The sequence below is a fragment of the Ciconia boyciana genome, chromosome 14 (assembly GCF_034638445.1).
Source record: "Ciconia boyciana chromosome 14, ASM3463844v1, whole genome shotgun sequence".
In the NCBI taxonomy this organism is placed as follows: domain Eukaryota; kingdom Metazoa; phylum Chordata; class Aves; order Ciconiiformes; family Ciconiidae; genus Ciconia; species Ciconia boyciana.
The window spans coordinates 3286281-3314038 of NC_132947.1; the positions used below are offsets into that span (position 1 = coordinate 3286281).

The following is a 27758-nucleotide window of genomic DNA, read 5'->3' on the forward strand; positions in this document are numbered from 1 at the left end:
TTTGATAGCGCCCTCCAAAATTGGCTTGCTGGTCACCAGGCAATTAGAAGTAGAGAAATTGTTTCTGCCTGACATAACCTAATAACATTTATTTTTTTCCTCCATTGCTCCAGAGCCAGGCAGCCAACAGAGGGAGCACAAATTCCTGAGCAGCACTACATGCCTGGACTCTGCGATCCCCTCAGCTGCCTTCGATTGCTGATCATGCTGGCACACGAACTAGGAGGCAGCAAAAGGTGCCAGCCTTGGAGTAATGATGTGCTCTGAACTCCCTTCCCCTGCGACAGGACACGGAGCAGCTCAGCTCTTCAGAGGACCCCACTCCAAATAAGAGCCGTGATCTGAAAACAGGAAAATGAAGCAAGACATCAGTAAAGAAAAGGCCAGTCTGGAAAGAAAGGATGCAAAACAGTGAGAGAGGATAAGCGTTTATATTTTTAAGCTTAAAGCGCTGCTACAAAATAATTCCCTGGTCAGAAAGGGAAAGACAGCAAGATGGAAAAAATATTAGGTGAAACATACAGGCAAAAACAGACACACATCTCTAATAATTACAAATTACACCAATCCATTTTTTCAGATTAATTTCTGTCTGAAAAGAAGCACTATATATTCCTTTTTCTCCCTCAGTAAGCACAGTGGCCTGCTTGCCTTTCTTATGAGACAAGTCACGTTCTCCAGCATCATGCAAATACACACAGAAATGCTCCCTGCACCAGTCCCGTTTCCAGACCCACATCTATCCAAATGCAATTTGTTCTCCAGCCACCCCTGGGATAGTTAGGTAAGTGGGTTTTATGGTAGAGCCGTTTCTTTATCCCAGCTGAAAATGCCGTTATACTATAGCTTTATCTAAAAGCTATAGATTATTGTTAGTATTCACAGACACAGCCAGGTTTGAACTTCTCAGTGTGCTGCTTCTCAGAGACAATGCAGCGCCTGGGCTGCGATGCTCAGAGCTGAACAAACTTTGCAGGGTTTCACAACAGCAAGTGAGAGATGCATGTGGACAGCAGAGGGGCACATCTAGCTGATCCGAGCTGCTAAATTCAAGACTGCCCCAGCCGTGTGTGACTTCTGATCCACGCATAAAGGAGGCATTGTTGCAAGACTAGCACAAACTGTATTCTTCAAATTAAAAGAAATCATTTACTTAGTGTTTTTTTCCCAAAATAACAGAATTCAAATATATTATTTGAAAAAATACATTTTCGTTTTCCACCTCACTGCGTCCAATGATTGTGGTGTGATTATTAAACACTTCATAAATAATAATGTGACATTTTCAGATTGTGCGTCTGATTAAGCAGCCATTCTTCTCTCCCTGACTGCGACCATGGACAGATGAGATTGCTGCAGACGCGGCAATCTTTGTGGCTCCGTCCCTGGGGATCAGGGTTCAGAAGTTGCCCCTGTAACCCAATTAAATGCAGGAGGATATGAGCTGATCACTTCAGACCAGCTCCAAAACTCACGGCCATCGATAGGGATTCTTGACATGAACTTCTCTGAACTGCAGATCTGACCCATGAACACAGCTTGATGCATTTTCTAGGGAGGATATTTTACACAGTGAGTCACTTCCTCTGCAGTGGGTAATGATTTTACTCAATTATGGTTTAGTATTAGGAAGCCTGCTCTAAGAGCAAACAAGCAGTTCCAGATGAAGACAGAACTAAATCCAGGGAACTGAAATAGAAGAGAAGACAGGTTTCATCTAGAAGCAAAAAAGTGAACCTGAGAGATAAATACTCTCTCAATGAGGGATCAGAGTCCTTTAAGGATCAACGCATTGCAGAGACCCTCCTCAAAATCTTACTGCCCCTTTTTCACAGCAAAAAAACATTTAGTAAAGTTATTTATTAAATAAAGAGCCAAAATCCAGTGGCATTTATCCCCTGGTTATTCCAGTGCCTATGATGCAGCTGTGCCTCTCAGAGCTGTCATATAGAGTAGCGCAGATGTCAGTGAAAGGGACAATCTCCTAACCCAAATTCTCTCTTGCCTAGTACGGCATTCGGATGAGTTAATCCCAGTCAGAAAACCCAAATGCTTTCTTTTTTTCTGAGCACAATCACCATTTCAGAAAAATGACCAAAGAAAGCAGCCCCTCTCTGTAAACCCTCCCAACCATCTGTCTGGATATTACTGACCTTTAATATTATGCAGGCGGGAGGTGGAAAGGACAGGATAAGAAGGGGGGGGGAGGTGTGGAAAAATGTCATTGCTGTAACAATGGCTTATTGCATTTGGATAATCTCGCTTCTTGTACCGCTGCTAACATGGTAATCTTTCTCCACCTACTGTATGTCAATAATGCAATAACCTCGCTTTCCCCCTGCATCAATAACACAACAGCCGCTCTCCGCTTTCAGCAGCACTGATGAATTCTAGAATTGCAACAGCTCAGATGGTCCATGCTAGCTTCTCCCTGCCTCCCACCCTCATTACATTTTAATTTCACTTTAAAGACAGTTGCTATCAGCATTGTTCGGCTACAGCTTCTGCAAAATAAGATCAGGCTGTATTTGAACTCAGGAGGTTCCTCGGCTCAGCACAGGTGCCAGGATATTTTCTATCAGTGTCATTTCTTTGTATATTCTCAGTTGAAAAATTAAGGCAAGATTTGCCAAAGACTTAACTGGCCAACAGCTCAATGTATTCTCCAAAGAAGCTGCTCTAAGCTCAGCACTTCTGAAAATCTGTTACTTGTGCTTGAGTGTATGGATGGCAGGTCAGATTCTCGGCTCACTGTCCCCATTGCAGCCTTCAGATCTGTGCCAATTACATTGATACCAGTCTACCAGTTATTGATTAATCAGTGTTGGTTTAAAGCATAAACATACACAAGTGCTCCCCACAGACATGTTAAGCAAATTATGGTTAAAAAAAATTGATATAATAACAACAGCTAAAAAATAGTTAAAGCCAAGTGATGTGACAGGTTGGAAAAAAAGATCTGAAAGCATAATCAAGTAAGCTTAATATCAGAGAGCATATGGTAAAAAGATCTTGTAAGAGAATCCTTAATACTACAGTGGGCCTCACACACTGATTAATATCACCTCCTCTGTGTAGTCTAGCATGGATGGATTCAAGAAGAAGCTGATAATTTTCAGAAATGCCGCTCCTCGTAATGATAGAAGATGAGGTTTTGTGAGTTATGTTGAGAATTATTGGCAAAGGTTAGGTGATTTCCCACTGGTGCTAGAGGGAAAACATTGCTTGCAAATTACCAGCATTTGTCAGTACTAATACCACATCCCCCAGCCACCTAAACTGTCAACATTAATAGGTGTCTTTACAGCAAAAAGGGGTGACGATAGTCAGACTTGATCAGACCTTGAAATGAGAAGAGGAGCATGATACAGAGAATTAAGAAATGGAAATGTGCTTGCAGTGCCTCTTGCCTTAGCTCCCAACATCCCACCCATAGCTGTGTGGGTGGCACTGCTTACCACGCTCTGCCAATTATCACATTTGCTTCCCCGTTTGCTCTCCTTCCCATCTCTCTTTCATTCGCTGGGTAGATTTCGTTAAGCCTCTTCCATCCTCTCTGTTTCCAGTGACTGCTCTGTTTTCACCTATCCATCATTAGCACAGTGTTTCTTTTTCCAAGAAGCAAATGCAAGATGCTAATGCAAGATGCAAATGCAAGATGCTTTCCCAAGAAGTAAATGCAAGATGCAAGGCAGGAAAGGTTTTCTGGTGCCTGGGTACTGCCAGGCCTTGGTCATTCTCCTACCAGTCCCCTGTACAGCCCTTGGGCAAGCAGTGCCCTGGATCCCGCGGGCAGGGAGCCCACAGCACTGCTCCCCAGGAGGGAGGTTAGAGACAAGGGTCCTCTAGTAACCTCTCTCCCACCTGGACACAGCAGCAGCAATATCTGTCCCTTGCAATATCTCACCCCCTATTTAAACCTTGAAAGCTTTCAGTATTACTTCGATTGCAGGGTTTGGGTGAGTCTGGGGAACAGCCCAACATGCAGCCTTGTTCACCTGGTCTGGGAGTGCAGAGCCTCAACAGCCTCCTGAGAGAAAAACAACACAGACAGAGCTACCAGAGCTACTGGTTACAGGGGTCTACACTCCTGGCAGGGTAGTAATCATCACTGGTGCTCAGCAATTAATTAGTGTTTTGCTGAAGAATTGCTAAGGTATTTTCCCTCCTGTCTTTCCCTCTGCTCATGTCATGGTAAAGGACCTGCCATCCACCTCACCAGCACTTGAAATTCAGCTCTAGTGACCTGTCTTTGTTTCAAGCAGGCAAAACAAACCGTGACTTCACTCCCTACATCTTCATCTTTCAGGCTGCACGGCCCATGCAACTGGGGACACGGATCAGCTTTGTCCCTAAGTTAACGCACAGTCTGATGTGTGGTTTGATACCCCTACGAAGGAGAGCATATAAAATACAGACATCTGCTCTCCTGAGCCTTTCAGCACCAGAGGTAGCATTAATTTAGGTCGGCCACAACCAGAGATAAAAATCATTTCCATTCGACTCCTCCTTCTGTCAAACTGAATAAAATATAGTTCACTTATTCACCTCGCCTGGCCCCTTGGTGATTAACATTAGCAAATGCAATCAGCCCATGGCCACGTCGCCACTCTACATTAATGCAAAACTGGGGGAGGGCCTCGTCTACTATCAGCACAAAAAGAGAACCTTACCTTTTAATGTGCTCATTCTTCACACGACTGCTAGTGATAAAAGAAGCCGTCAAAACAGATGGACAGGCCAGCCTAGGCAGAGATAGGAGATTTCTGCTGATTTCTCAAGGAAAGAGAAAAAAAGCATGCAGTAAGCACTATGCACATCCTCAGCAGTTACCACTCACAGAGCAACCGAGACTCTGGCAGGGCCCCGGAGAGTCATAAGCTTAGCTATCCTAACTCCATTTTTGTGTGTGCTACTGCAATATCGTCTGCTGCCACCCCCTCCCTGCCGCAGCTCGGCTGCTCTCTCTGGAGCACGGGCTGAGTTGCCCAAGCAGGTCCCACTGCAGATCCTGCCGAGGAGTATGGCACTTGGAAAGAGGCACAGAAAAGGGTCACTGCTAGCACGTGGTGCCCAGGAATGCTGCTGAATTTTGCGGTCTGGCTCACATGCATGCCCCACCATCAGCCAAAGCTACTTTTCCTGGAGGCAGGATTATTAGTACTTCCGACTAGTATTTTTAGCAGTTTTTCCCACTGTTGCAGATGGCTAATACACCATGAAGTGCAGAATCAAAGGCCCAGATTAATTTCCCCCTCTACTCACCAGCAGTTAAGGGCAGGCGGACCACATGGTGTTCTTGCCACATCTCTGGTCAGGCAACTTTGAACACAGATGCAAATGCTGATTCTGCCACAACCCCTGCATCGAAAGGGCCAAACCCCCAACAACCACAAAACGGTTTGCATCTGAGGAGTGTTTGGTTCTTGGATTGCAAAAACGCCTGATGCTGTCATCATTGAGCTATGAAAATATGAAAAGAAGTGCCAGGTTTAATGCTAAATATCTCATTCTAACCCTGCATGTGATACCACGGTTCTGGGGCACACACCATCCACACAAGCATACGCAGGATAATATAAGAATTAATAATCTGGCCTTTAACAACCTCATTCACCCTCTATGAAAATGGGTGAAGTGATACAAGGTTGGTTGCCCTTGGAACTGGACTGTGGGTCTCTGTGTGTGCAGCAGCATGGCTTGAAAAACTGCATGCAGAATCTCAGCCCCCATTTTGAAGACTTTTTTCTTAAAAATATTTTCTATGATCCATACTTGGGTAACAAAAGTTGTTGTTTTAAGGCAGTTGAATTCATTATTCTTCTAAGATAACACTAAATGCTCAAACACAATTTTTTTTCTTTTTTTTTTTTTTCTTTTCCTTTCTTTCACTACACCCTCCTCTTTGGCAAATAGGACTCCCAAGTCCCTTCTGATCACTAATAACATGGGCTTTCATACCCCCTTGGAACAAGTTAAATTTCTTTGACATCTTAACTTTGCACAAATAGATTTTAATGAGGGAATATCACCTTGCCTTGAGCTAACTCTCTTCCTTTGCTCTCCCAAGGCTTTTGTAGTCATTTCCTTACAACTTACAGAACATTAAAGTTCAGCAAAGTGTTTGAACACTGCATACCATTTCCCCAGGAACTTTGTTTATTCGCTTCAGACTGTCACAGGAGGGACATGCTTTCAAAGATATGATGTAAATCAGGCAAAGGAAGAACATCTTCTGCAGCCCTCCATTGTCCTGACATGGTCTTTCATGTCTGCTTGGGGGATTGCATACGAAAGCATTTCCCATTGGGTGACAACCAGGGTGATGCTACTAATATAAATAAGGCTCTGAAGTTATGGTGCACTCACAAGGGCTGTGGAAAGCCTTAAGTGTAGCTTGAGTAACATCCACTTGTCGAAGGGATCGGGAGAGCACAACAGATGTGAAAGAGAGTATCTAGCTACTTGCCAGAGGATATATCAGTTCATGTTCAGACTCGCCATAGGCTTAATGAAGACAACACCCAGAGAGGACATCAGCCTCTAAGTTATGAAATTAGAAGAGGATATGAATCTGGAGTTAGGAAATATTGATCCTGTCATCAAATTCCTCTCCATGTTCCTCCCAGAGCACAAAGTTGAGACAACAGACTGAGAAGCCAGACATTTCCCATGCTGTCATTTCGAGAAAGGTTCCCAGCACAGAGAGACACCGAGGGATGGACTTTGCTCAGAACAGTTGTCCTCTGGGGTGGAGCAAGGTGTCACTGTGAAACGTGGCAGAGCACTGAGATCCTGGGCAGACGTTCACTGAACCCATGAGCGGGATTCAGCTGTCCCCCTGCAAACTCTTCCCTTTGCTGATAATTTACTGTAATTAAACCATATGTAAAATTCTTTCACTCTGTCAGAAGCAGAGACCTTCTGCTGCCCATATGCCAGAAAGACAAATGAAGGGCAAAGCTCACATGAAGAAGGCAAACTTTTGCTTCTTGATTAAGGAACAGTAAAGACACCTTCTATAAATGTGTCTGCTGGCGCTCAGATGATGTTTTGATATACGAGCGAGATCCACAGTGAGACACAAGGAGTCCCCAAGAACAGGCAAGAAACAGTCAGTGACCGCAGACTCTATGTTTCCAGTTCCCCTGTTGCTGTAGGAATGGGGTGTTATCAGCATCAGGCACAGGTTACTACTGCTCAGGGCCCGTACTGTGCTAGGGCTTGCTCAGTCCCCAGGCTTACACCTGTGTGTAAGGGGACAGCAGCTGTGGGAAGCTGGGAGACAGCTAGACTCTTCTCAGTGGTGCCCACTAAAAGGACAAGAGGCAATGGGCACAAACTGAAGCACAGGAAATTCTATTTCAATGTACGGAAAAAAATGTTACTGGGAGAGTGAAGTACAGGAACCAGTTGCTCAGAGGGGTTGTGGAGCCTCCATCCTTGGAGACATTCAAAACACAAGTGGACATGGTCCTAGGCAACTAGGTGGCCCTGCTTGAGCAGGGGGGTTGGACTAGATAATCCTCAGAGCTCTCTGCCACCTCAACCGTTCTGTGAGTCTGTGAGACAAATTCATGGTGCTAGAGAGTGTGAGAGAGAGAGCCCGAATTTTGAACACTTCAAACTGTCAGAACTGAAATTATTCCAATTTCTTAAAATACAACCACAGAAAGGCAGGTTCTCAGCTTATAGACAATTTATTTCTGCAGACTTGCCAGACAGGAGAGATGAATATTTTGCTGTTGTTCATCTAACTGCACTTCAACAAGTGCAACAACAAAAAACTAAATAAGCCCAAACCTTTCACAGAAGCTACAGTAAATCGTTAGTTGATGTGTGGGTTTTTTTTAAATTGTAAATATATAAATAAGGGCAAGAATCTGGAGTTTAGTGCACTAGAAACAGAAAGCTGATTCAGCAGAACAAGGCGTAGTCATAAAAGATTTATTACGCTTTATCAGCAATATCCACAGTCTTTCTGTGATTAGAGTTGCATTGTGTGTAATTATCTTATAGAAATTCTGCTCTTTGATGTGCTTTATCCACCATGCTGAAATACAGTTCAATTCTAGTGGGTTTTCATGGTTGACTGGAACTTACATTAATTCCTTTGGGCCTGCAGGGCCAGCCTGGTCTGTCACTAGCAAGCTCTTCATAAATATTCATATATATATATATATGAAATTCTGTAAAGTCCTAGACACTCTGACCCAAAAAAATAGGGGAAAACAAAGAGTCTGACTTCCCAGGAGTGATCTTTGATTAGCATTCCATAGTCCAGCCTTTCCTCCCTTTTACCATGAATTAGAGTGATTGAAATGTTTACAGTAATTTACAAGCAGAGGTTACACTCTGCTTTTAATTTAAAATGTCCAAGCAAATTGAGGAAATTATTTCATCTCAGTTCATTAAGCTTGATTTTTCTCAATCAGAAGAATGTTCTCTTTTTATTTTGCTTTTTAAAGTTCACTGATTTTTTCCTTACCCCCTATGCCCGTAAATGGTTGCCATCAGCCAGAAAAACTACAGGTGTTTGCAGGCCAACCTGTATAAGATGCAAATGCTTAAAACTACCTTGGTTGTGTACCTGATTGTGCTTTTGTGGATTTCAGCATGGGGGAAGTAATCACCTTCAATGGGAGCAGAATCAATTTTCTGAATAATCGCTTAATCCTTGGGAGATGCTCAGCACCATGCAGGAAAGAAAAAAGAATGGAGAGCAATGGGGGACAGAGGTTTACAGAGTTTGGTTTTTTTAATAAGCAAAGCTCATTTTGCTCCTATGTTTGATAGCTAAATGGAGGCTACTCTGATTAAATATGTCCAAATAACTCAGAATTGTAGCTCTGTGCCATTTCAGGCAGCAGATACAGTTAAAGTGAATGTAGAAGACATAATTATGTCTGTTTCGCATGAATCTCACCTCTGTCACCCCTCTACAGCTGTTGTTCTGTGGATACGGTTTGGTTTTCTATTCAGTATCTGATATTAGAAGAGGTGGAACTTAAACACTTTTTTTAATTAAGAGGTGGAAAAAAGCACAGAACTAACGAGCAGTATCCATCATTGCAAATTGAAGGGCCAGGCCACCAGTGGGGCTGATCACTTCCCAGACCTAGAAAAGTCATGAGAAACCAGTGAGTGTGGTCCAGAGAAACCAAACCGTGTTATCAAAGGCCAGACCTTGTTTCTGCAGGAGCCTCACGCATTCCCTTCAGCAGGACCAGAGGTGGATCCCCACGTACACCACCTGGCCAGGCTTCTCAACCTAGAGTGTGATTCTCCTTGTCCAGTGTAACTCCAGCACCTTCGAGTCTTGCAGCTTGGGAGTTTATTCCACAGTCAAATCTCACCATCAGGAACATATGCCCAACCTTTTCCTTTATAACTGCAGGGAACGCTTCATCATCTACCCATTGATTTCTAAGGTGTGCATTGAATTAGATTAGATTCCAGGTCAGTTCAAGGAGGGAATAACATCCTCCATTACCAACTTGACCTGATCCTTACCTCTTTCCAGCCAGCCCTTCTGGGTTTGTTATGTTCTTCTTTTCAACTCTTCCTATGACAGGTTTCCTGAACAGCACAAAATCATCAACAGCCAGATAATTAATTTGTGCTGGTGGTGTTGTTCACAAGATCTTGACTTGCCTTTGGGAGGGGGAATTATAAATCCCATTTCCTAACTGTGCATCCATACTGCTTCTCGAGAGATGAGGGGTGATGGAAGGAAAAACCAGCCCAGGCTCTCCACTCCTCGGTGTTTGTTTACCTGAATGGAAATGGGTTTAACCACTCTAAATGGCAGCAAGGCAGCTGAAGAGGCTTGACATAACTGCGCAGGCAGGTTTGGGGAGAACAGACGCCAGTGAAAACCCTCTGCGCTGTGAGAAGAGAGGGAGGGACGAAATCAATACATTTGAGTAAGAACTGAAACAAGTTAAGAGCTGTATGCTTGTTAGCTCCTCACAGCAAAATAATCTGCCATTGAAAGCAGACAGGGAAGAATATCAGAATGACTGTAATGGAACAGAGATCGGTTTAATAGTATCAGAAACTCTTTTGAAGGCAGCTGTGTAGCTTAGAGCAGGTGGGTGCAACTCAACACGGAGGCCTATGTCTAGGTAGAGACTTTGTTAAAGAGAAAAAGGCGGGGGGAGGGAGAAATTGAAATTCTGTTGTCAAGTAACATCACGCTTTAATTTCATGCCACATTATGACAATCTGGTCTGTAAGGCACTCCCAGTGTGTGGCTGCAGAGCTGCTGTATTACAGCTTCTGCTTGCAAAGCTGATAGGCCCGGGAGACCTGCAGCCCTCAGCTAATTGTAAACCCGATTAAATAGCAGTGTGAAGAAGTTTGATTAATTCAATCTATCTCCATGCATCAAGACCAGAACCAGACATGGCACAAGCCCCAAATCTTTGGAGTATCAAGTTCTTTGTTCTTTGCATTTAAAATAAAAAAATTAAAATGAAGCATAGGAAAATAATGAATTTATAACATTATGACATGATGGAACATAAGTGACAATTCTACTTTTCTTCCTAGAAAATCCCCAACCTTTCTGCCTTTAAAAAATAATGCATAAAAACCCATTTCAATTAGCATCTTTATGCGCTTACCCAGATAAATTACCATACTAATAAACTTCTGATAGACTTTCAGGGGCTGCTTAACCAAGGGCTTCTGATCCAGCTGAATTCATGGTCTCTTGGAGAAGAGGGATTTGGACTTGAGTAATTTTAGTTGTTTCAGTTGCAATGAAACTGTCGATTGCTCTCTCTCTTCTAAGTGCATGCGAGACAGAGAGAGAGGATGTAAAGGGGGACTAGTGCTGTTAACTTGGCTGGCCTGACTGACCTTTTGGAAACCACAGCATGCAATGCCCTCTGCACAGAGCAGTGCAATTTTGTGCCATTCCCCCGCAATACATTCAATTCAATTATTATACCTGACTGATAAATGCTTAAGATACTGCCTTCCGCTTCCTGAAATACTGTGAGACTGGCAAACAGTATATCCAGCTTATGAAGTCATGTGTTTGAAGAGCAATTTTGACCAAGAAAAGCGTGAATTTTCTTAGGGGACATTTTTACTTTGCATGTTCCTATTTGGAGACAACTGCAGCTGCACATTCTTGAAGTCTTTGGGTCTTCTTCCCCACTAGACAGGGTCTTCATACTTCATACATGTCCAACACCAAAGGAATTGAGAGATTTTCCCATGCTCAATTTGCAGAGAAAAGAGAGATAACTAGTCAAGTTCCTCTTTGCAGTTTCTTTTAGTCTCTCACTACCTACAGAACTAATAAAGGAAATGGTTCAAGAAAGAGTGAGATACTGATGTCTATGTCTCATGAAGTGATCTGCATACATGTGTCTAATGCTCCCTTTCACTGTTACAGCCTACTGCATGGGAAGTGGCTTAGTTCCTACTGCATCAGTATTAATAGTATGACTTGTAATAACACCAGTAACACAGCTATACAAAGAGTAATATTAGATTATTTCTGTTATTCATCAGTATCACGGTTGGACAGAATCCTCTTAAATCTACCTAAAGTGGCTTCCCATGGATGCTAGTCCTACCACCAGAAAATAATACATTATGCATACATGTATAGCTTCTCAGCTACCCACCGGCTGCTTTTTGTGTACGATTATAAAATACCTGCATGACCCTCCTAAATTGAATATGATTTGATGGCAGAAGCTGAGCAACTGCAGTACTCAGAAGCCTTAAATATTTCAGAAGCCTTCTCCCTCCTCTTCCTTTTCTCCCCCACTAGCACACGTAGAGGACTTCCCAGGCCCCACCACACTCCTGGAATGCATTCTCTCAAAAAACCCACTGAACCTCAAATTATTATTCCATGGTGAGAAAAGCAGTGAACAGTAGAAAATGACAGTTTACCCAAATGGAGGTGAAAATGCACTTTCTCCTGTACTTAAGAGAAATAACAGCTTTCAGTAAAGATCTAAATCCTAGCAACAAGCACTACATAAATGCAAAAAGGTCATCTCTTTGTTAGAGAAAGGTTACTTTGCTGAACACATACTTTAAAAAAAAATAATCTACTAAAAGAAATTAAGCTTGGTAACATTTCTGTTGTATTTGCACATGTAGAGAACAGATCTGTGCACTCACTTTCAGTGCAAGAAGGCAAAGGATGGTTGATTATAATGAACAATTTTCTTCTTTGAGAGATACAAGGAAGAGAATCAAAGATGTGGTTCAAACAAATGGTTATGTAAAAACAACATTTGGGCTCCGCTGAGCAAAGCACTAGTTGTCAGCTGTGAATTCACCTGGATGGCAATAGAGAGGGACTTTACCCACCCTGCTAGAAATGGCCAGAATGATGAGTGCTCCTGCACCCCTGATGCAGTCATGCAACTTGTTCCTTGTCCTTCTCCACTAGCCAGACCAGTGTCTGCCTCGGCTGAAAAAACGCTTGGGGTAAAATTCTGGTTCCAGTAAAGACCACAGCAAAACCCCCTTTGCCTTCAAAAGAGAGGGAGGACCCCAAAGTTTGGGAGATGGCAGACTCCAAAGCCAAGCACTTCCTGTTTGAACAGACAAGCAGGCAAGGGGTATGGAGAGAAACAAAGGCACAGAGGGCTGATCTGCGTAAATCCTTATTAAGCAGGAAAGTACATAAGAATATGTTTAATTTCACTCCTAGTCAATAAAGTAAGAGGCAAGCCAGGTTGGGTAAGCTGCTGTTCAGAAAGAATCATCGCAAGGAACAGGGAGGAATAAGATGATGAAGCTGAACGTTGAGGGGAGAAAGGAAGGGATACATAGCAGAAAGTCTCTGAGAAATACCCAGAAAGTCTTGGTCCTGCAAAGGAGAATACAATAAATTATGGGCTACATGAAACAATGACTCCAAAACACTTGAGCCCAATGCAGAAGGATGCTGGTGGGGAAACTGAAGCAAGGAAATGCCCGCAGGGTTTATTATCCTGGTCTAGATCCATTTAATTCTTACGTGATTCAGTACAACATAATCTTCCCTTGACAAGCTCCATCTCCAAGACAACAACTGTTTAGAAATGACCATGTTTAAACAGACATATACAACAACGGTCTAGGCTTCTTCTCGAGGTCTCTTCTTGCCTTTGGGTGAAACTCTGTCCCGTTGAAATCAGTTGGAAAGTCCTGTTGACTTCATTGGGAGCAAGGATTACATTGTCTTCTGGGGAAATACAAACAGTTTCCTTCAGAGCCATTAAAAAATAGAGGATAGAAATCTCTGGTCAATAAGAAGCTAAACCTAGGAAAATAAAAATGCAATTCTATGTCACCTTGGAAAGATCAACATCATTTGTCATGTGGTGTTTATTCAGCAGAACAACAACTGCATTTGTGCTTTTAAAGGGAAATGAAAGGAGAAAGCAGCAGGAGGGGGGGGAAGGGGGGAGATCTGAGCACAGGAATGTACTGCCACTCCAGCCTGCTATCATTAAACCACATCAGAACTTCATAATCATGGTGTTTAATTAAACAACAGAGGCATGGGTTTATGCATTAATAATGAGGCCTAGCACTTTAGCATGTCAGGCTAAATACAGTTTTAAATTAATAATGTAGCACCGCAGCATTAGTGAGAAAATGAAATCTTATTAACAACTTAATAAAGTCCCTTATTTGCTAAAGTTCTAGCTCTCGGGGAACACTGTTATAGCAAAGCATTTGTGTCCCTTAAGGGGGCAGATGGGAGGAGGTGCTGCTTTCTCACACCCTCCATAATTCCATTATATATAGCTTGCGTAGTCACTAAATATTGCCTAGTGTCTGTCAAATAATGCCGTATGTTGCTTCTAAACCTAGGTGTGACGTGCTGGATAATCTGCACATGCTCTTCTCATACACCCAGGAAGGGCATTTACTCACTTTTTTCCATTACTGTACCATCTCACCAGGCAACACTGGAGAACATGTATGGGACTCTAGCACTATCTACCATATCAGTGCTTTACAATCATTTTTGTGTGATCCTCTCAGGCCCCAGGACTGCAAACATGCTATTTTGAAGACAAGGAACTGAAGCACAGAAAGAGGCTGAGAGCATGAGGAATAACAGAAAGCAATTGATTTACTGTGGCTTACAGGGTTACCACCCATCAGCTGATCCCTAATAACTGTCTATATAAAAATTCTTGGACGACTCTCCAATTTAGGGTGTTTTGTTTTCAGAGCAGACTGAGAGTGCGCATGATTAGGTGCTCCAGCTCTGGTGATAGGCAGTCGTTTGTTAAGCCACAGAAGCTCTAGGACTTTATAACCAGGGTTTCACAAGCCTTTACCTTCTTGACTCCCAGTGATTTCAAGGGCCTCAGGCACACAGTGAATCAGTAAAAGACTAAAGACTGGAGCCCCACCTGCTCAGCCCTACAGCAGAATCTGAAGCCCAGGGCCAAGCTTTCATTTCTCCATGTGCGTTTGGCACAAATTTATCAAATAACTTCCCTTAAATCCAGAGAAACAATTCTTTTCCCCCTCCTCTACTGGCTGAAGGTGGTCAGCGCTTCTGCCATCCAAGTAAGGGGTCTCTCCCCACAGGCTTGCTTATCTGTCTTGAAAGTCCCACCTGGGCTTGCTTTGCTGAGGAAACAAAGAACAGGCTACAGGACCATAATGAAATTAGTAACATGGTGACAAGATCCAAAGCCAACGAGCTGACTTCAAATGCCTGAGCATTAAGGCCATGAAGAACTGACAGCAGCAAAGCCACAACCAGACACGGCCACTAAATTCAAGGGAGATCATAAAAAGAAGATGAATCGAGACAGGAACAGTCAAGGTATGTCCAGCTATGAGTCTGTCAAAGAAGGGACTCTTTGGGATGTAAAACACTGATCGTACATCTTGTGCAGCTTGGAAGCTACTGGGTTAGAATGGAAATCAGCCAGCAACACCACTGACTGTTGCAGATGGGAGTGGAGAAATGCAGTGGGCCAAATCCTGCCTTTGATTATGCTCATGGGACACTAGAGCTAGTTCCTCTTCCTTCCTCTGTTGTCTCCACTCACTAACTTTGCTCTGAATTTGTTGGACAATGTACCAACGTAAGTAACCTTTTAGAGTGCTGGGAAAGAATGTGAATGCCGGGTGGCAGACACACATACACTTCTGCAGCCTTTGGATAAGACCCTAGCAAGCCCCCTTCTCATGGTAACAACTCCCTTAAAAAAGAATGGTCTTCCACATTAAATGCCTCCAAACTTTCATTTGCATTTTCTATGTGTATCCTGCTACAGAGAGAACACTAATCTTGCAGAAGTTGGGTGGGAGATTCTCATTGTGCCCTTTTTGCATTCACTTACTGCCCAGCTCTCTGGAATGAGGGGGGAGATGGGGCAAAATAACTGCAGTTCTCATAGGTGAGCTCAAAGCGGGAAGCAGATTTCCTTGCAAAGCCTGTGTGCATTAGGAGTCCTGATCTGCATGCAGGTTGCCTGTCCGCTCCCCTCCTGCTTCAGAGACCCAAGGATGTGGGTTTCACTTGGGAACCACAGAGTTCATGGGAAGTAGCAGCTTGTGCAATGTTTGTACAAGTGAAATGTCTAGGACATAAAAATCATCTTGGTATGCCTTGTCTTCCATCTCCTCGTGTTAAATAATAAATAGAAACCTAATGGAACAGAGTATGACTGCAGGATGCAGTGTAAGTGGAGCCAGAGTAGACCTGCATCTTCCCCCTTACTTCATCATCAGTGAGTAAATGGGTCACTGGTGAATGAGATCTAAGTAAATCTCCATCCTTTTTATTCTATCTTTATACTGAACCTACTGCAATGGGATGTGGCTCAAACTCACACATCTCTGCTACAAAACACTAAATAGAAATATTACAAATGATCTCATCAAAACCCCTTATGTTTCTACTCTGAGCTCAAGAAAACTTGAGGAAACAAAGTTTTTCATTCTAGAAATACTTCATTTGCTTTTTAATTGTGCAGTGGCATGTCTTGGGATCTGGTCTTTTTCTCCCCCTTTTTTTTTAATTTTCTATTTATTAATATTTAATCTCTGCACAGTGCAGAAGAAAATAATTTCTTCAATAACATCAGAATGGGAGGGTTAGAAATCAATAGTCAAGCTCTCACAAGACACATTCAATCCCTTCTTAATCCATTTTCGAATGCTCCCCTGTCTTATTAGAACAGCCAAGTTTTCCCACAATTGTTAGGTTGGGCTATTCACGTTGCAGGAGGCAACTGAAAGCACCCAGAGAAGCAGAAAGGCAGGAAAGAGAACAGAGCATTTGTCTCTGGGAGAGAAGTCTAGACCTTATTCTGAACTCAAATCCCTACTCTAAAAACCTTCTGATAGAAAGCCTGGCCCCATTTCTGTGAACCATGACACGTCCTGCATCCACTGTCAGCCCTGACCCACACTGGAACACCTTTCAGTTTTTCTCCAAGGCTGTCTGTCACATCCAGATCTCTCAAGCATCACCTTCACTAATGCATGGGTCAGTTCTGCAGAGGGGCAAGAGCCAAACAGGCATACTCGATGGGAGAAGCCAGTGTCTTAAAAAGCCAGTGGTTTGCAGTAGAGTCCCCTGCACCTCCCTTAATGCCTCTAAGACTTGAGGATATGACAACAGGCACTCATTATTACACTTGACCACAGAAACCAAAGCCCATGATTGCCAGCACCAACCTGACCATGCACTTACATTCACACTGCACGTCCCACTAGCCACGCCATGACTACAGAGTCATTCAGCTCTGAACAGTCAGCCCATCCCTTCCTTCTGCATCCTACTGCTTCCATCAACGCTTTCGTCTTGGCAAACTAAGCATGTGCATGTTGGTGGCATGCAGCCCCCTGTGCCAGGAGAGGACCCTAGAAGGGCTATCTCCTTTGCTTTGGCTAGGAAAGGGATCCTAGCTGGCCTTGCACCCAGCTGTGGACAGTTACCAAGATGCACAGGGACTTTATAAGAGAGTTGTGGAGAACAGAGGAAGGCATGCATTGAACCTTTCTTCTAGCTCAGAAAGGGGCTGTATTTAGCATTTGGTTTTGTTTCATTGAAGGAAGGCAACATTTTTGCTTGGACTCTAAAGGGGCAGCTGGAGTCCTCATCTCTGTCTTCTTTTTAGTAGGTTTCATGTTCTGGGATATAGCTCTGCATAAGAGTACTCAAACTCTCCCTGAAAATACATGCTTTCTCCTCCCCGTGTAGGTGTAGGCCTCAATATCCACACATCCCTTCCCTTAGCAGAAGCAGTGATGAGGGCTGTTCAGCAAGTTTGTGTAGCCAGAGCTAAGGGCCCTCCTTGCGTTGCTGGCTGCCATAAAGAACTTCGTCCTAGTGCTAAAGGGCTGGTAGTCTCAGCAAACTGGGAAGGAAGAACAGGAGAAGGAGACTGGGACTTGGGAGAAGCAAGAACTGTATATCCAGTTTCAAAATCCAGTATCCCAGCTGCAAGCTTAAGGTGGAGCTAGATGGGAAAGAGAGGATGGTGTCCCCTTGCCCTTGTAAGGAGCAGGGGCTACTGTGGCCCTGCACCTAGGCAGCACATCCGAGGCTACTTCTGTGTGGCCCTGTCCCTCCTCCCCATGCCGTCTGCTGTGCTAACCCTCCTCAGCTCTACCTGTTCGCCTTAGCAGTGGGGCTGGGCTGCTCCACCCTGAGCTCTGCCGGAGGTACCGGGCTGCTGCAAGTAGAGACTTTGCCAGCAGAGGGAACTGCAGACCAGGTAATCTCTCCTTCCACGCTGAAACATGCACCGAAGCCCGGAGTCTTCTCTCCTGCCTGGAAGAGAGATGTTTCAGGCACCGCTGCCAGTGCTTTTGACCAACTTGCTGCTGGTTGGTTTGGTTGTTGGGGGCTGTGTATGTACGGGAACTGCTAAAGAAATCCATTCAAACAGGGATCCAGTTGAAAACTCTCTGCTTACTGTATTAAAAAAAAGAAATCTTGCAAATCCTTATACCTATCTTCTTGCTGCCACCTAGTGAAGGGGAAAAAGTATGACTATCCGAGTGACATAAGCAGAGCAAAACCTACCTCAGAGGCCTGTACTTGTTAAACAAATTCTCACTTTGAATAAACTGCTTCAAAATAACTTTCAAAGTTGCACGACAATCTGCTCCTTCCCTGTTGGAAGTCTCCTTCAGAAAGCGTCCTGCTAGGTCCTTGAAGGGACAGCTACTGACGGAGGCCTTACTTCATCGTCACTTGTGTCTGAAGAGCAACACAATATTGACCATTTTGTTGTACTGAAACTCCTCCGGCTGCTCTTATAACCCGTAGGAATTGTGGTGGTCTTTGCAGGATCAGACAGTAAAGGAAGCTTTCACTGTCTTTTATAATATCATGAATACTTAATTAATATAGCCACTATGGCACGGAGGATCGTGAGCACAGACTCTTTACACATCCACCTAATTTCTCAGGCAGGTTTTGCAATCAGAATCAAACTCCTTGTTAGTACCTGAGTGAGCTTCAGCTAGGGCTGAGAACAGAAGTGTTATATCCAAAGTCCTGGGTCTTAGCCATAAGATCTTCCTTCCCTAACATAAAAATGGTATGTTCCCGCATCACGCAGGGATTTTCTGAGAGGAGTGCCTCAGCTGTGTGATAGACAAGCGATAGACAAAAAGTCAGCAGAAACACTAATGCTTCAGCAGCTCCAGTTCTTCTCACACTCCTGTCATGCTTCCAGGTGACAGCCATGACCTCCAGGTAGTCCAGACCTATAGATGTTTGGCCAGACGCCTGCCAGGTCTGAGCTCTGCCTGTTTTTCCCTGCCTTGAGTTTCTGTCCTCTACCTACCTACCATTTCCAAATAGCCAGACCCAGCACAGCATTGCCATAGCTTGTGCTTTTTCTACCTGGTTGTTCTTGCTGATTTTCTACTCTTACACCTGAGGGAAGAAGTATACACCCGCTGTCTCCAGCAGTTCCAGTTGAGCTTTCAGTAGAATAGCTCCCCTCGTCCTACCATCATTTTTTCTCAGCAGAAGATGATCCATTCGCGCATTTTGATGCTCGAAGACCTCTTCACTTTTCACTCTCCTCGCATTTGTCTGAATAAAAGGTCCAAAGACTGGGCTTGCTGCAGTGCCAGCTGCCACCAGGAACAGGGTTGTATTTACAGGGCAGGTATCCAAAACGGAAGAGGTGGCATTGCAACCCGAGACCCATAGGCGCTCACGGGTCTTATTGCGCCTGTTCGCCCTTTGGGTCACTTCGGAACTTTTAGCGCTTTGCCACCCCTGCCCCGATGCCGAGGGGGGGGGGGTGCCCGCCTAATCCGGGGCTCGGAAGGCGGCGGTCGCTAGGTGTCAGCACGGGACCGCCACACCGGCCACCGCCACCGCTCCCGCCCGCCAGCCCGGCGCTGCCCAGCCCCGCAGCCGGGCAGGGCCCCGGGCCCCGGGGAAGGCTGCCCGACCCCCCCGTCCTAATACAACCCGTAAGACCGGAGCATATCCATCTCCCTTAAACCTCTTTCTTTCTGATCTTTTCGAGAGATTTTGTTTTGTTCTACTTTTGGTACCCAAATCTGGCTGGTAGGGATGGAGACGGCATTTCTCATGGTTGCCCCCTCCTCTTTTCTGATGGAAAAAAATCCATTCGTGAATTGGTCCCTCAGTCACAAATGCTGTTATCCAGCAAAACAACTAAAGTTTTTAAATGAATGTGGCAGTCTTTGCAACTAATTTTCTTACACATTTCGATAATAGGTCCACCCCAAACCCTGAGGTCTTTTATCTGCATGGGATAGGTAACATGTAGCTCTGAGGAAAGGTTTCTGCTTCATAGCTTAGTCCTGTCTCACTCCACTCCTCTAGACAGATGTTCCGACAATAGGCAGTGGCATTGTAGGATGCATTGTTTGACTCAGGTGCATGGCTTTAAAACTAAAACTGAAATTGAAGAAAATATGTAATTATTTTGATCCTTTTCTCCCTCTCTTTGCATCAAAACTGAAATAAATTGTATTCAAGCTCTTCTTGTAGTAACAGGTGCTAAAACCTCCAAATTCACCTTTTTTCCCAGGATGAGAGCAGTCTCAAAGTTGCAGCTGAACCTGGGAGCTGTAGTCCTGAAATAGCCCCAGCAGCAAACGATGGTCAGCGTGGCATTGGCAGTCCGTGCTGCTCGTGGTTTGGTCCCTGCATGCAGTTAAGCAGCAAGCGTTTCTCTTTGCAGGCAGTGTTGCCTTGTCAAGCTAACAGAAACCCCTTGAATTTATGGAGGCAGATGTGGGGAATGCAGTAATCAAATCATTGACGCTGCCTATTTTTAATAAAATGTTTGTGACTTGAAAAAGTCTTAATAAAGGTATGGGTCCTGCCTTGAGGAACTTACAGTCACAATAACTGTTATAATTGCAGTGATAATAGTCTGCTATTAATTATTAAATATTCCTACCAAGTTCTGAATATGTAAAATAGTAGAAGGAAAAATCCCACTTTAAAGCTGGCAAATACTCTATAGTATGTGATAAATTTATTTCCTCTTGCATATGTCCATTTTTCCCAAAGCACTTGGAAGAGATTTTATTTTCTGCAATGTTCTTCCATATGAGTCACTCCCTTCTGCTATTTTTTTTTGTCTTCCTTTTTTGTTGATCTAGTCTGTGATGTCAAAACCCAAATTGGATATTTCTGTTTCTCAGTTTTCAGTGAGAAACCAAGTTGAATAGTCTCAAAGATGCATATTCACAGCTGAAATTTGAGGGAGAAGTCCAAAACAAATTCTTCCATGTGCATTTCTTGGTAGCACATTAAATCTGATTTGATTTCAGATTCATACAGGCTCCAAATGATTTCTCTCAGCTGTGCATTTTGGAATTACATATAAAGCAGCAAATCCTTCTGCTCTGTTCTCTTGATATACCTCCCAAGCTGCCCTTCAGTGTTGAAATAACCCTTGAAGAACACATCTATTTATTAAAGCACTAGAGAGCCTGTGTGAAAAGTGTTTACTTCTACTTTTCAGCACGATGCTTCTCTGGCATTAGCCTTGTTAGATGCATATGACATACTCAGAAAGCCAGCACTACTTGTAACGTGTCTTTACAAGCAGAATTCCAGAAACTTTATAACACTGCTAGTCCTTCTCATTGAAAGATCTCAACACATTACAAAAAAGGTAAATCATTTCTAGCAGGGGACAATCCTGCTTTTAACACTCCCTGCACATCTTTCTCATGGGAATGGTTTATGCCAGTGATAATATTCCAGTACCTCCCTTCATTTGTCTCTGATCACTTGGAGTGTGGGACTGATTCTAGAGATGAGCAGAAGTTACGCTGTGCTCATCTGTATTTGAAAGTCACCATGAATATATACAGTGATCTGTCCCAGGAGTAGTTAAGTGGTCCAATTCTCATAAAACAATTAAGTGACTAAAACCAGTAATTGGTCTTCATGCTCTGATAAGCCCGATAAGGGCAGCAAAAAAGAGACGTGACAATATTGCAACATGTTCAGGCACTGGAGGTGAGATAAGAGAAGATCAGTGAAAAGTATGATGGTCAAACCTTGTGCACACTCTGACAGCCAGGCTTGGACAGCAGCTTAGTTTTATGTGCTCCACCACTCTGAAACGCGGAAATGCAACCTTCCAGACTTACATTCACAGAGCAGGGGACCAGCCTCATTCCAGGCAGCAGCTCTCCAACCACGGGTGAGGGTGTGTGTGTCACTGCAGATCTCAGCACTCTTGGCTCTGATGTGGAGAAGGAAGAGAGACAAGCTCGTCATTTCACATTAGCACACTGCATAAAGGGAGGTGATGGGAGGAGGACAAGCTAACTACGCTTTGTAGAGGGCTTGATAAAAACAAAACACATTCTGGAAAAGGCCTCGTGTCACCTTAACACCCAAGCTATTTACTATAGCAAATAACCTACCAGGTACACCTACATTGACTGGTTACATCTGCCTGTAGGCAATATCCACCTGCTCGCATCTGTATGTCACTACACAGGATTCATCCCATCCTTTCTAAGCAGACACTTGAGGAGCCTGGACCAGGCACACGTCATGCTTGGAGAAAGCCTGGTATGCCCTTATACGATCTTTATACTAAAACTCAGTACCATGAAGAGGTCTCAGAAACCTAGAAAAAAATGAGACTGGGACCTCTTTCTGTTGCAATTAAAGATTAAGCCCTCTCTATCATCTCAATGCAGGAATACAGGACAAAGCATCCTGATTATCCTTCCCTATGCAGCTCTCACCTTTGCCAGCGGATTCTCCTTGAGATTCCTCCATGGACCAGACACTTCACCAGTCACGGCAAGGATTCCCCACCAGTGATGATTTCTCACACGCTGCAGACTGCTATGTGGAGTGGTTTGTTTCCTTTCCGAGCTTAGCACTCAATTACTGGGACCCACAAGTGGGAAGGACAGAGAGTCCCTTCAGAGCAAGGATCAAATTCCTTCTTCTGGCACATGGAAGGGAGGAGCAAAGCGAGTCTCTGAAGAAAATGGAAACAGACGGGGCCTTTGCCTTGGAAATCTCTCTGCACAACAGGTGCCTCCTCTGTCATCCCCACCTAAATCAAAACGGCCTGATCAGCAAGCCATGCCCACAGCTGTCAGGACCTTGCATGCCTTCGGCTTCCATCGCAACATGTACCACGAGTGGTTCGCGGCCCCATGCTTGGGCGGGAGGACTGTTCACATCTCCAGTTTTCCCTGGGAATAACACTAGAAAACTCTCCAGAAAATATTTTGGTTCCCTAATTAATTCTTTATTTGCTCTGGAGCTAACAAGGGCTAGGTGAGAGGCAGTCTGAAGCATCAGCTCAACCATCCCCTTTTCTTGTTAATTTTAGGAAGGGAAACTCGCAGCTTTCAAAAGCTCCTCCAAGCCTGGAGTTCAGCGCAGTCACCTTCTAGGAGCTGAACCTGCTCTCACGTTTCCAGAGAGTTCAGGCACTGCAAGCTGGAGACTGCACTAGGAAGTCATGGACCTTCCCTGCCCCCCCAGCCTCCAGGAGCAGCCTCAATTAAGCAACTTCGCTGCTGCGCTGTTCACGTTGGCAGTTTCTCCTCCGCTGCCTTGTCCCAGCCAGCAGACACAAGTCCTGAGAGTGCCATACTGATTCATTTCCATTCCCGCTCACTTTTCAGAGCTGTTTTCTCCTGCCACTCCTGAGGCAGCGTCTCCTTTCATCCCCAGGTGCCCACTGAGGCGTGTCTGTTGCTCCCGTCGGACGCCGGGACCCCTCCGCCGGGCCCATCTTGTCTCCCCGAAAAGGCGGGGAGCCGCGGGGCCGCGGTTGGCGGGGCGAGGGGAGAGGGAGGCCGCTCACGAAGCGCGGCCGGCCCCGCTCTCCGCGCCCCTTCCCGCCCGCCGCCTCAGGCGCTGCCCGCCGCCAGCCGCCCCGCGCCCCCCGCCCGCCGCCGCGGCCCCTCTGATTGGGCGGCGGGGGAATCCCAGCGGGCCCCTCTCCGCGATATAAGGGGCGGCGGGGCCGGCGCTGCGCTCACTGCCCGCCCCCAGCCCGGGCGCAGCGCGGAGCGGCGGGGCCGCCTCCTCCTCCCTCTTCTTCCTCAGCGCCGAGGCAGCAGCGGCGGCGGCGGAGCGCGCCTCCCCCCCCCGCCCCTCCTCGCCAAGGCGATGGCCGAGCTCAAGTCGCTGGGCGGCGAGGCGTACCTGGCGCTAGCCCCGGGCTACGGCCCGTCGGCTTTCGCCTACGGGGCCGTGCACGGCGGCGCCGAGGGCCCGCGAGGGACCTACCCGGGGGGCGGCGGGGCGGACTTCCATCCCGGGGCGCTGGGCAAGTCGGCGGAGAGCAGCGGCGAGCAGAGCGGCGACGAGGAGGACGGCTTCGAGGCCGGGGTGAAGGGCGGCGCGGCCTTCGAGCGGGAGGGCAAGCTGAAGGGGGGAGCCCTGGGCAAGAAGCCCAAGGAGCAGCGCTCGCTGCGCCTCAGCATCAACGCGCGGGAGCGGCGGCGGATGCACGACCTGAACGACGCCCTGGACGGGCTGCGCTCCGTCATCCCCTACGCCCACAGCCCCTCGGTGCGGAAACTCTCCAAAATCGCCACCCTGCTCCTGGCCAAGAACTACATCCTCATGCAGGCGCAGGCCCTGGAGGAGATGCGGCGGCTGGTGGCCTACCTGAACCAGGGCCAGACGCTGAGCACCCCGCTGCCCGCCACCCTCAACCCCTTCGGACAGTCGGCCGTCTACCCCTTCGGCGGCACGGCCTTGCCCGGCTGCCCCGAGAAATGCACTGCCTTCACAGGAGCCGCCTCTGCCCTCTGCAAACACTGTAATGACAAGCCTTGACTTCTGGCTTCTTCGGGCTTTTTGTTTTTATTTTCTTTTTTTTCTTCTTTTTCTGTGCACTTTTCTTTCCACTACCATCAGCCCTGGCTTCCTACCATCAGTTAAGTCTGGGTTTTCTTTTTGTTTGCTTCTCTTAAATACCCCCCTCCCTGCACCCCATTTGGAAATATTTGGCAGTTTGCGTGGACCCCAAAAACACCCACTTTCAACTTTTAGTTACCCCCCATACGCAACTTCATCTGTAGAGTTATTTCCTTCCCAGCCTGTTAGTGGACTGTGAGCATAATGTTGCTTTCCTGCTTGCTCTGATCCACAAAGTTTTTGAACAGTTTTTAAACTAAACTATAGAAAAACAGGGAGGGAGAGAGAGGTGGAAATGGAAACCTCAGTGAGTTTTCTTTGGCATGATCAACCTGTGTTAAAAATAGCTTAAAAGGGAGGGGGGGAAGCAAAATCCAGCTGCAAAACTATGCAATGTTTCAGAATCATGGGGGGTGTCCTATGTAGCCAGCTGGGGTTGGACTGCACTCACAAATCCAAATGAAAATGTCATTTGGTCAGCTCATGGGAGGGGGGGAAGTTCAGTGCTCTTGATAAAACAATAGATGCTTCAATATAAGATGCCTTTTTTGCTCTCAAAAAAAACAAAAAAACAAAACAAAAACAAAAAACCTGTTCTTGAACTGAGAGGAATCTGTGATTGTATGCTAATGCTTGCTTTTTGCCTGTTTCTCAGCTTGGTTAAGTTTTCCAGATGATTTTTCCAGAGTCGTTGCTCATCACGATAAACAAAGCAAAAGGTCACTTAACATATTTATATGTATTTATAATAAATAAAAAACATGAATAACCACTTTCTCTGTCCTACATGTCTCTAAAACCAGCTGGCAGTCAAAGCAAAACCCCCGCTGAAGTAAGGTAAAGCGGAGACGGACGTGGCAGTCCTTTGCGGAGGAGCAGCGTTGTGAAGTTAGGCGAATGATCGGAATACTTGGAAAAAGCTTGTGGACATTCAGTTCCGTATCAGCAGGGATTTGGTTTTTCTCCAGTTTCTCATGAATCGTGAGCACACAAAAAAATGATGTTTACACCTGATGTTTGAGTGAGTTAAGTAGGTAGAGATTTAGCTTGTGTATTTTGACACTTGCTGGAGAATGCTGTGCACTGAAAGTGGTGTTTAAAAGGGGTTATTGTGGCATTGAGCTTAGCTCCGAGGACACCCCTGTGAAACATGGCAGGGAAGGAAATCGCTTAAAGACTCTGCTTATCCCTTTGGCTTGGTTTTCTGTTATATCTACAGCTTGGCCCTAGACCTGTGTGTGGGGTTTGGGCCATTTAATATCATGACTAAACTAATAATCCTCTTGCCAGGTATTGACTGTATTAGTACAAGTTACAAAGTGACTCGCTGGCTAAGTTTTTGGTGTTGCTTGTGTTGGTTTACTTTGGTTTTCTGGTTTATGATGTTTAATGCTTTGGTGCCTTGTATGCTTCACTAGTCATTATCTAATAATAATAATAATTGAGGTGCATTCAGTGATTTCTGTTCAGATTGGAATACCCACCCAATGTCAGAGCAACCACATAAACTGGTACAGTCGCAGCCTGAGGGGCTAGAGCTGTCCATGGCCATTTGTGTTAGGAGCGGGGTGTAACTATTTAGGGTTATTAAACCAATTTCCATGCCTGTCGCTAGTGTTATGCTAATTTGAAAAGGACTGCCATCCCTCTAAAGCCCCTTGTCTATGGCACTTAATTTTAATTAATACATTTCCAAAAGGCTTTTTGTGTTTGGAAAACGAGGTGTGTGATTAAGCCTCATTCATAAAGACATATGTTTAAAACTGGTTCCTGCTCATTTCCATTTTTATATCTTCATTTCTTCTTTTTCTGCAGAATAGTTTTGCGGAACAGTTTATCTGTTGTACCTTTTTCCGTAAAAGAAAATCTTGAAAATACTCTTAAAAGGCATTTGATGAAGCGAAAGCCGACCAAAACCACTACTGAAGCAAAAATGACTGGAAACTGCAAATCAGCAAAGGTCATTTAAAATTTTGCAGACTGAGTTGTTGCTAGATAATATTTTGAAAAAAAGGTCAGTTTAACAGAGAATCATGATTTTTAGGTAAATGTTTATTACTTCTGGTTTACAGAAGATTGAGCAGTTGGGAATATTTGAATGGACATTAGTTTAACTGTTCTGTTTTTCACCAAAACTAAAATAGTTGGAGAATAAAGTATTTTAACAGCTTAATATTAAATGTGAGTTTGGTTTGGTTAAAGACTTACACTAATAATAATGGAATTTATAATTGCTTCTTTCTCAAATAATTAAGGCAAAAGAAGTGGCTCACTAATTTCAGAGCCTAAAAAAGTCTTCATAGTCTGAGACACAAGCTATTTTTGGAACAATGGGTTTTAGTACAGTGATTGTTTAATTCTTTTCCTATAATTTACATGAGTAAAAAGCTTGCTCATATTACTGTATCTACCTAGAATCCTAAAAATCCCCCTTCTGAGAGTCTTTGAAATATTCAGAAGGCTCTTTGAGAGCCCACTTTGAATTAAATGATCTCAGGAGGCTAAACGTGGAATTTCAAATACAGATGATAAAATTTGCATTAAAGAAAATTTTGATAGAAAAAATAGCAAGCTTGAGTATCTAAGTACTGTTACAAGGCTAGGTATTAAAAACAGAAATTTAGAACTTATCCAAGCAATAGTAGAGGAACTTGTAAATCATTATTAAAATCAACCTTAAAGTACAAGGTTTTTAATTCAAAAGTAAAAAAGTCCAATCATAACTTTTCCTGCAACAAACAAATTGATATTAAACTAAAACAAAGTTGACTAACTTCTCAGTTCATCTGAAAGTTCAGTCCTGTGAGTTGCTTCTAGCCACCACGGACTTGCAGGATTTTAACTCTTCTCGGACAGAGTTGAAACCCATACAGAGCCCTTTGCGTTTCCCGTTGACAGGAAGGCATCTGTTTCGATGTGATTTACGCTTTGTGCTGAGCTGCTGCTAAAACCGCTGCCAAGCGAATGCCTAATACCGCTGGAAAGATGATTTTGTTGGGAGGGGATAAACTAGCATGTGATTATTGCATTTGTGTGTGTGAAGCATCGGTGCTAACCTTGCAAATGTGCATGGTTATCCTGGGGATGAGATCCTGTAACTTGTCATTTGTTTTTCCCCTTCTCTGGCTTATGAAAGAAAACTTATTTTGTGTACCATGTAAGGTTTTAAGTGTCTGCTTCCAGTTGGTGTTTCAGAGAATACGAAGGGAGGACTTCAAAATGCTGCCGATCTTTTTTTTTTTTTTTTTCCTGCTCAAATGTTCTTGTTACAATGCCCGCTTTTGTTCCAAGAAGGGTTTATGGTGTATGCTCAGATGAAACTGAAATACAGATCATGTGTTCTAATGTACTCATTATCCTGGTATGTTCATACTTCGAAGAAAACATA

General features: G+C 44.6%; 1 protein-coding gene and 1 long non-coding RNA gene across 6 annotated transcripts; one reads left to right on the plus strand and one right to left on the minus strand.

Annotated features, from left to right (window-relative positions):
* LOC140659612 (uncharacterized) lies at positions 1-23993 on the minus strand. Of its 4 annotated transcripts, none has more exons than XR_012045167.1 (6): positions 23735-23993; positions 21616-21710; positions 9776-9887; positions 5266-5463; positions 4674-4776; positions 1-341 (listed from the first exon to the last, which is right to left on the minus strand). It is a non-coding gene; the product is annotated as an uncharacterized lncRNA (long non-coding RNA). The 4 variants fall into 4 exon arrangements; XR_012045168.1 differs by lacking the exon at positions 23735-23993 and adding an exon at positions 22225-23354 and having other exon boundaries at positions 4674-4745; XR_012045169.1 differs by lacking the exons at positions 9776-9887; positions 23735-23993 and adding exons at positions 17619-17779; positions 22225-23354 and having other exon boundaries at positions 4674-4745.
* Positions 23493-27758, plus strand: BHLHE23 (basic helix-loop-helix family member e23). 2 transcript variants are annotated; one of them, XM_072879454.1, is made up of 3 exons: positions 23493-24272; positions 25174-25391; positions 26186-26196. In XM_072879454.1, exons 1-2 carry the CDS (start codon positions 23615-23617, stop codon positions 25209-25211), a joined length of 696 nt encoding a protein of 231 aa, XP_072735555.1. In that variant the 5' UTR covers positions 23493-23614; the 3' UTR covers positions 25212-25391; positions 26186-26196. The 2 variants fall into 2 exon arrangements, with proteins under 2 accessions (XP_072735555.1, XP_072735556.1); XM_072879455.1 differs by having other exon boundaries at positions 23493-24389; positions 25174-27758.

Excerpts from the sequence above, each read along its gene's own strand:
- BHLHE23 (XM_072879454.1), top strand. The coding sequence starts at position 23,615 with ATGGCCGAGCTCAAGTCGCTGGGCGGCGAGGCGTACCTGGCGCTAGCC. Across the intron at positions 24,273-25,173 it reads CTCTGCCCTCTGCAAACACT|CTGGCAGTCAAAGCAAAACC; the intron begins GTAATGACAAGC and ends CTCTAAAACCAG.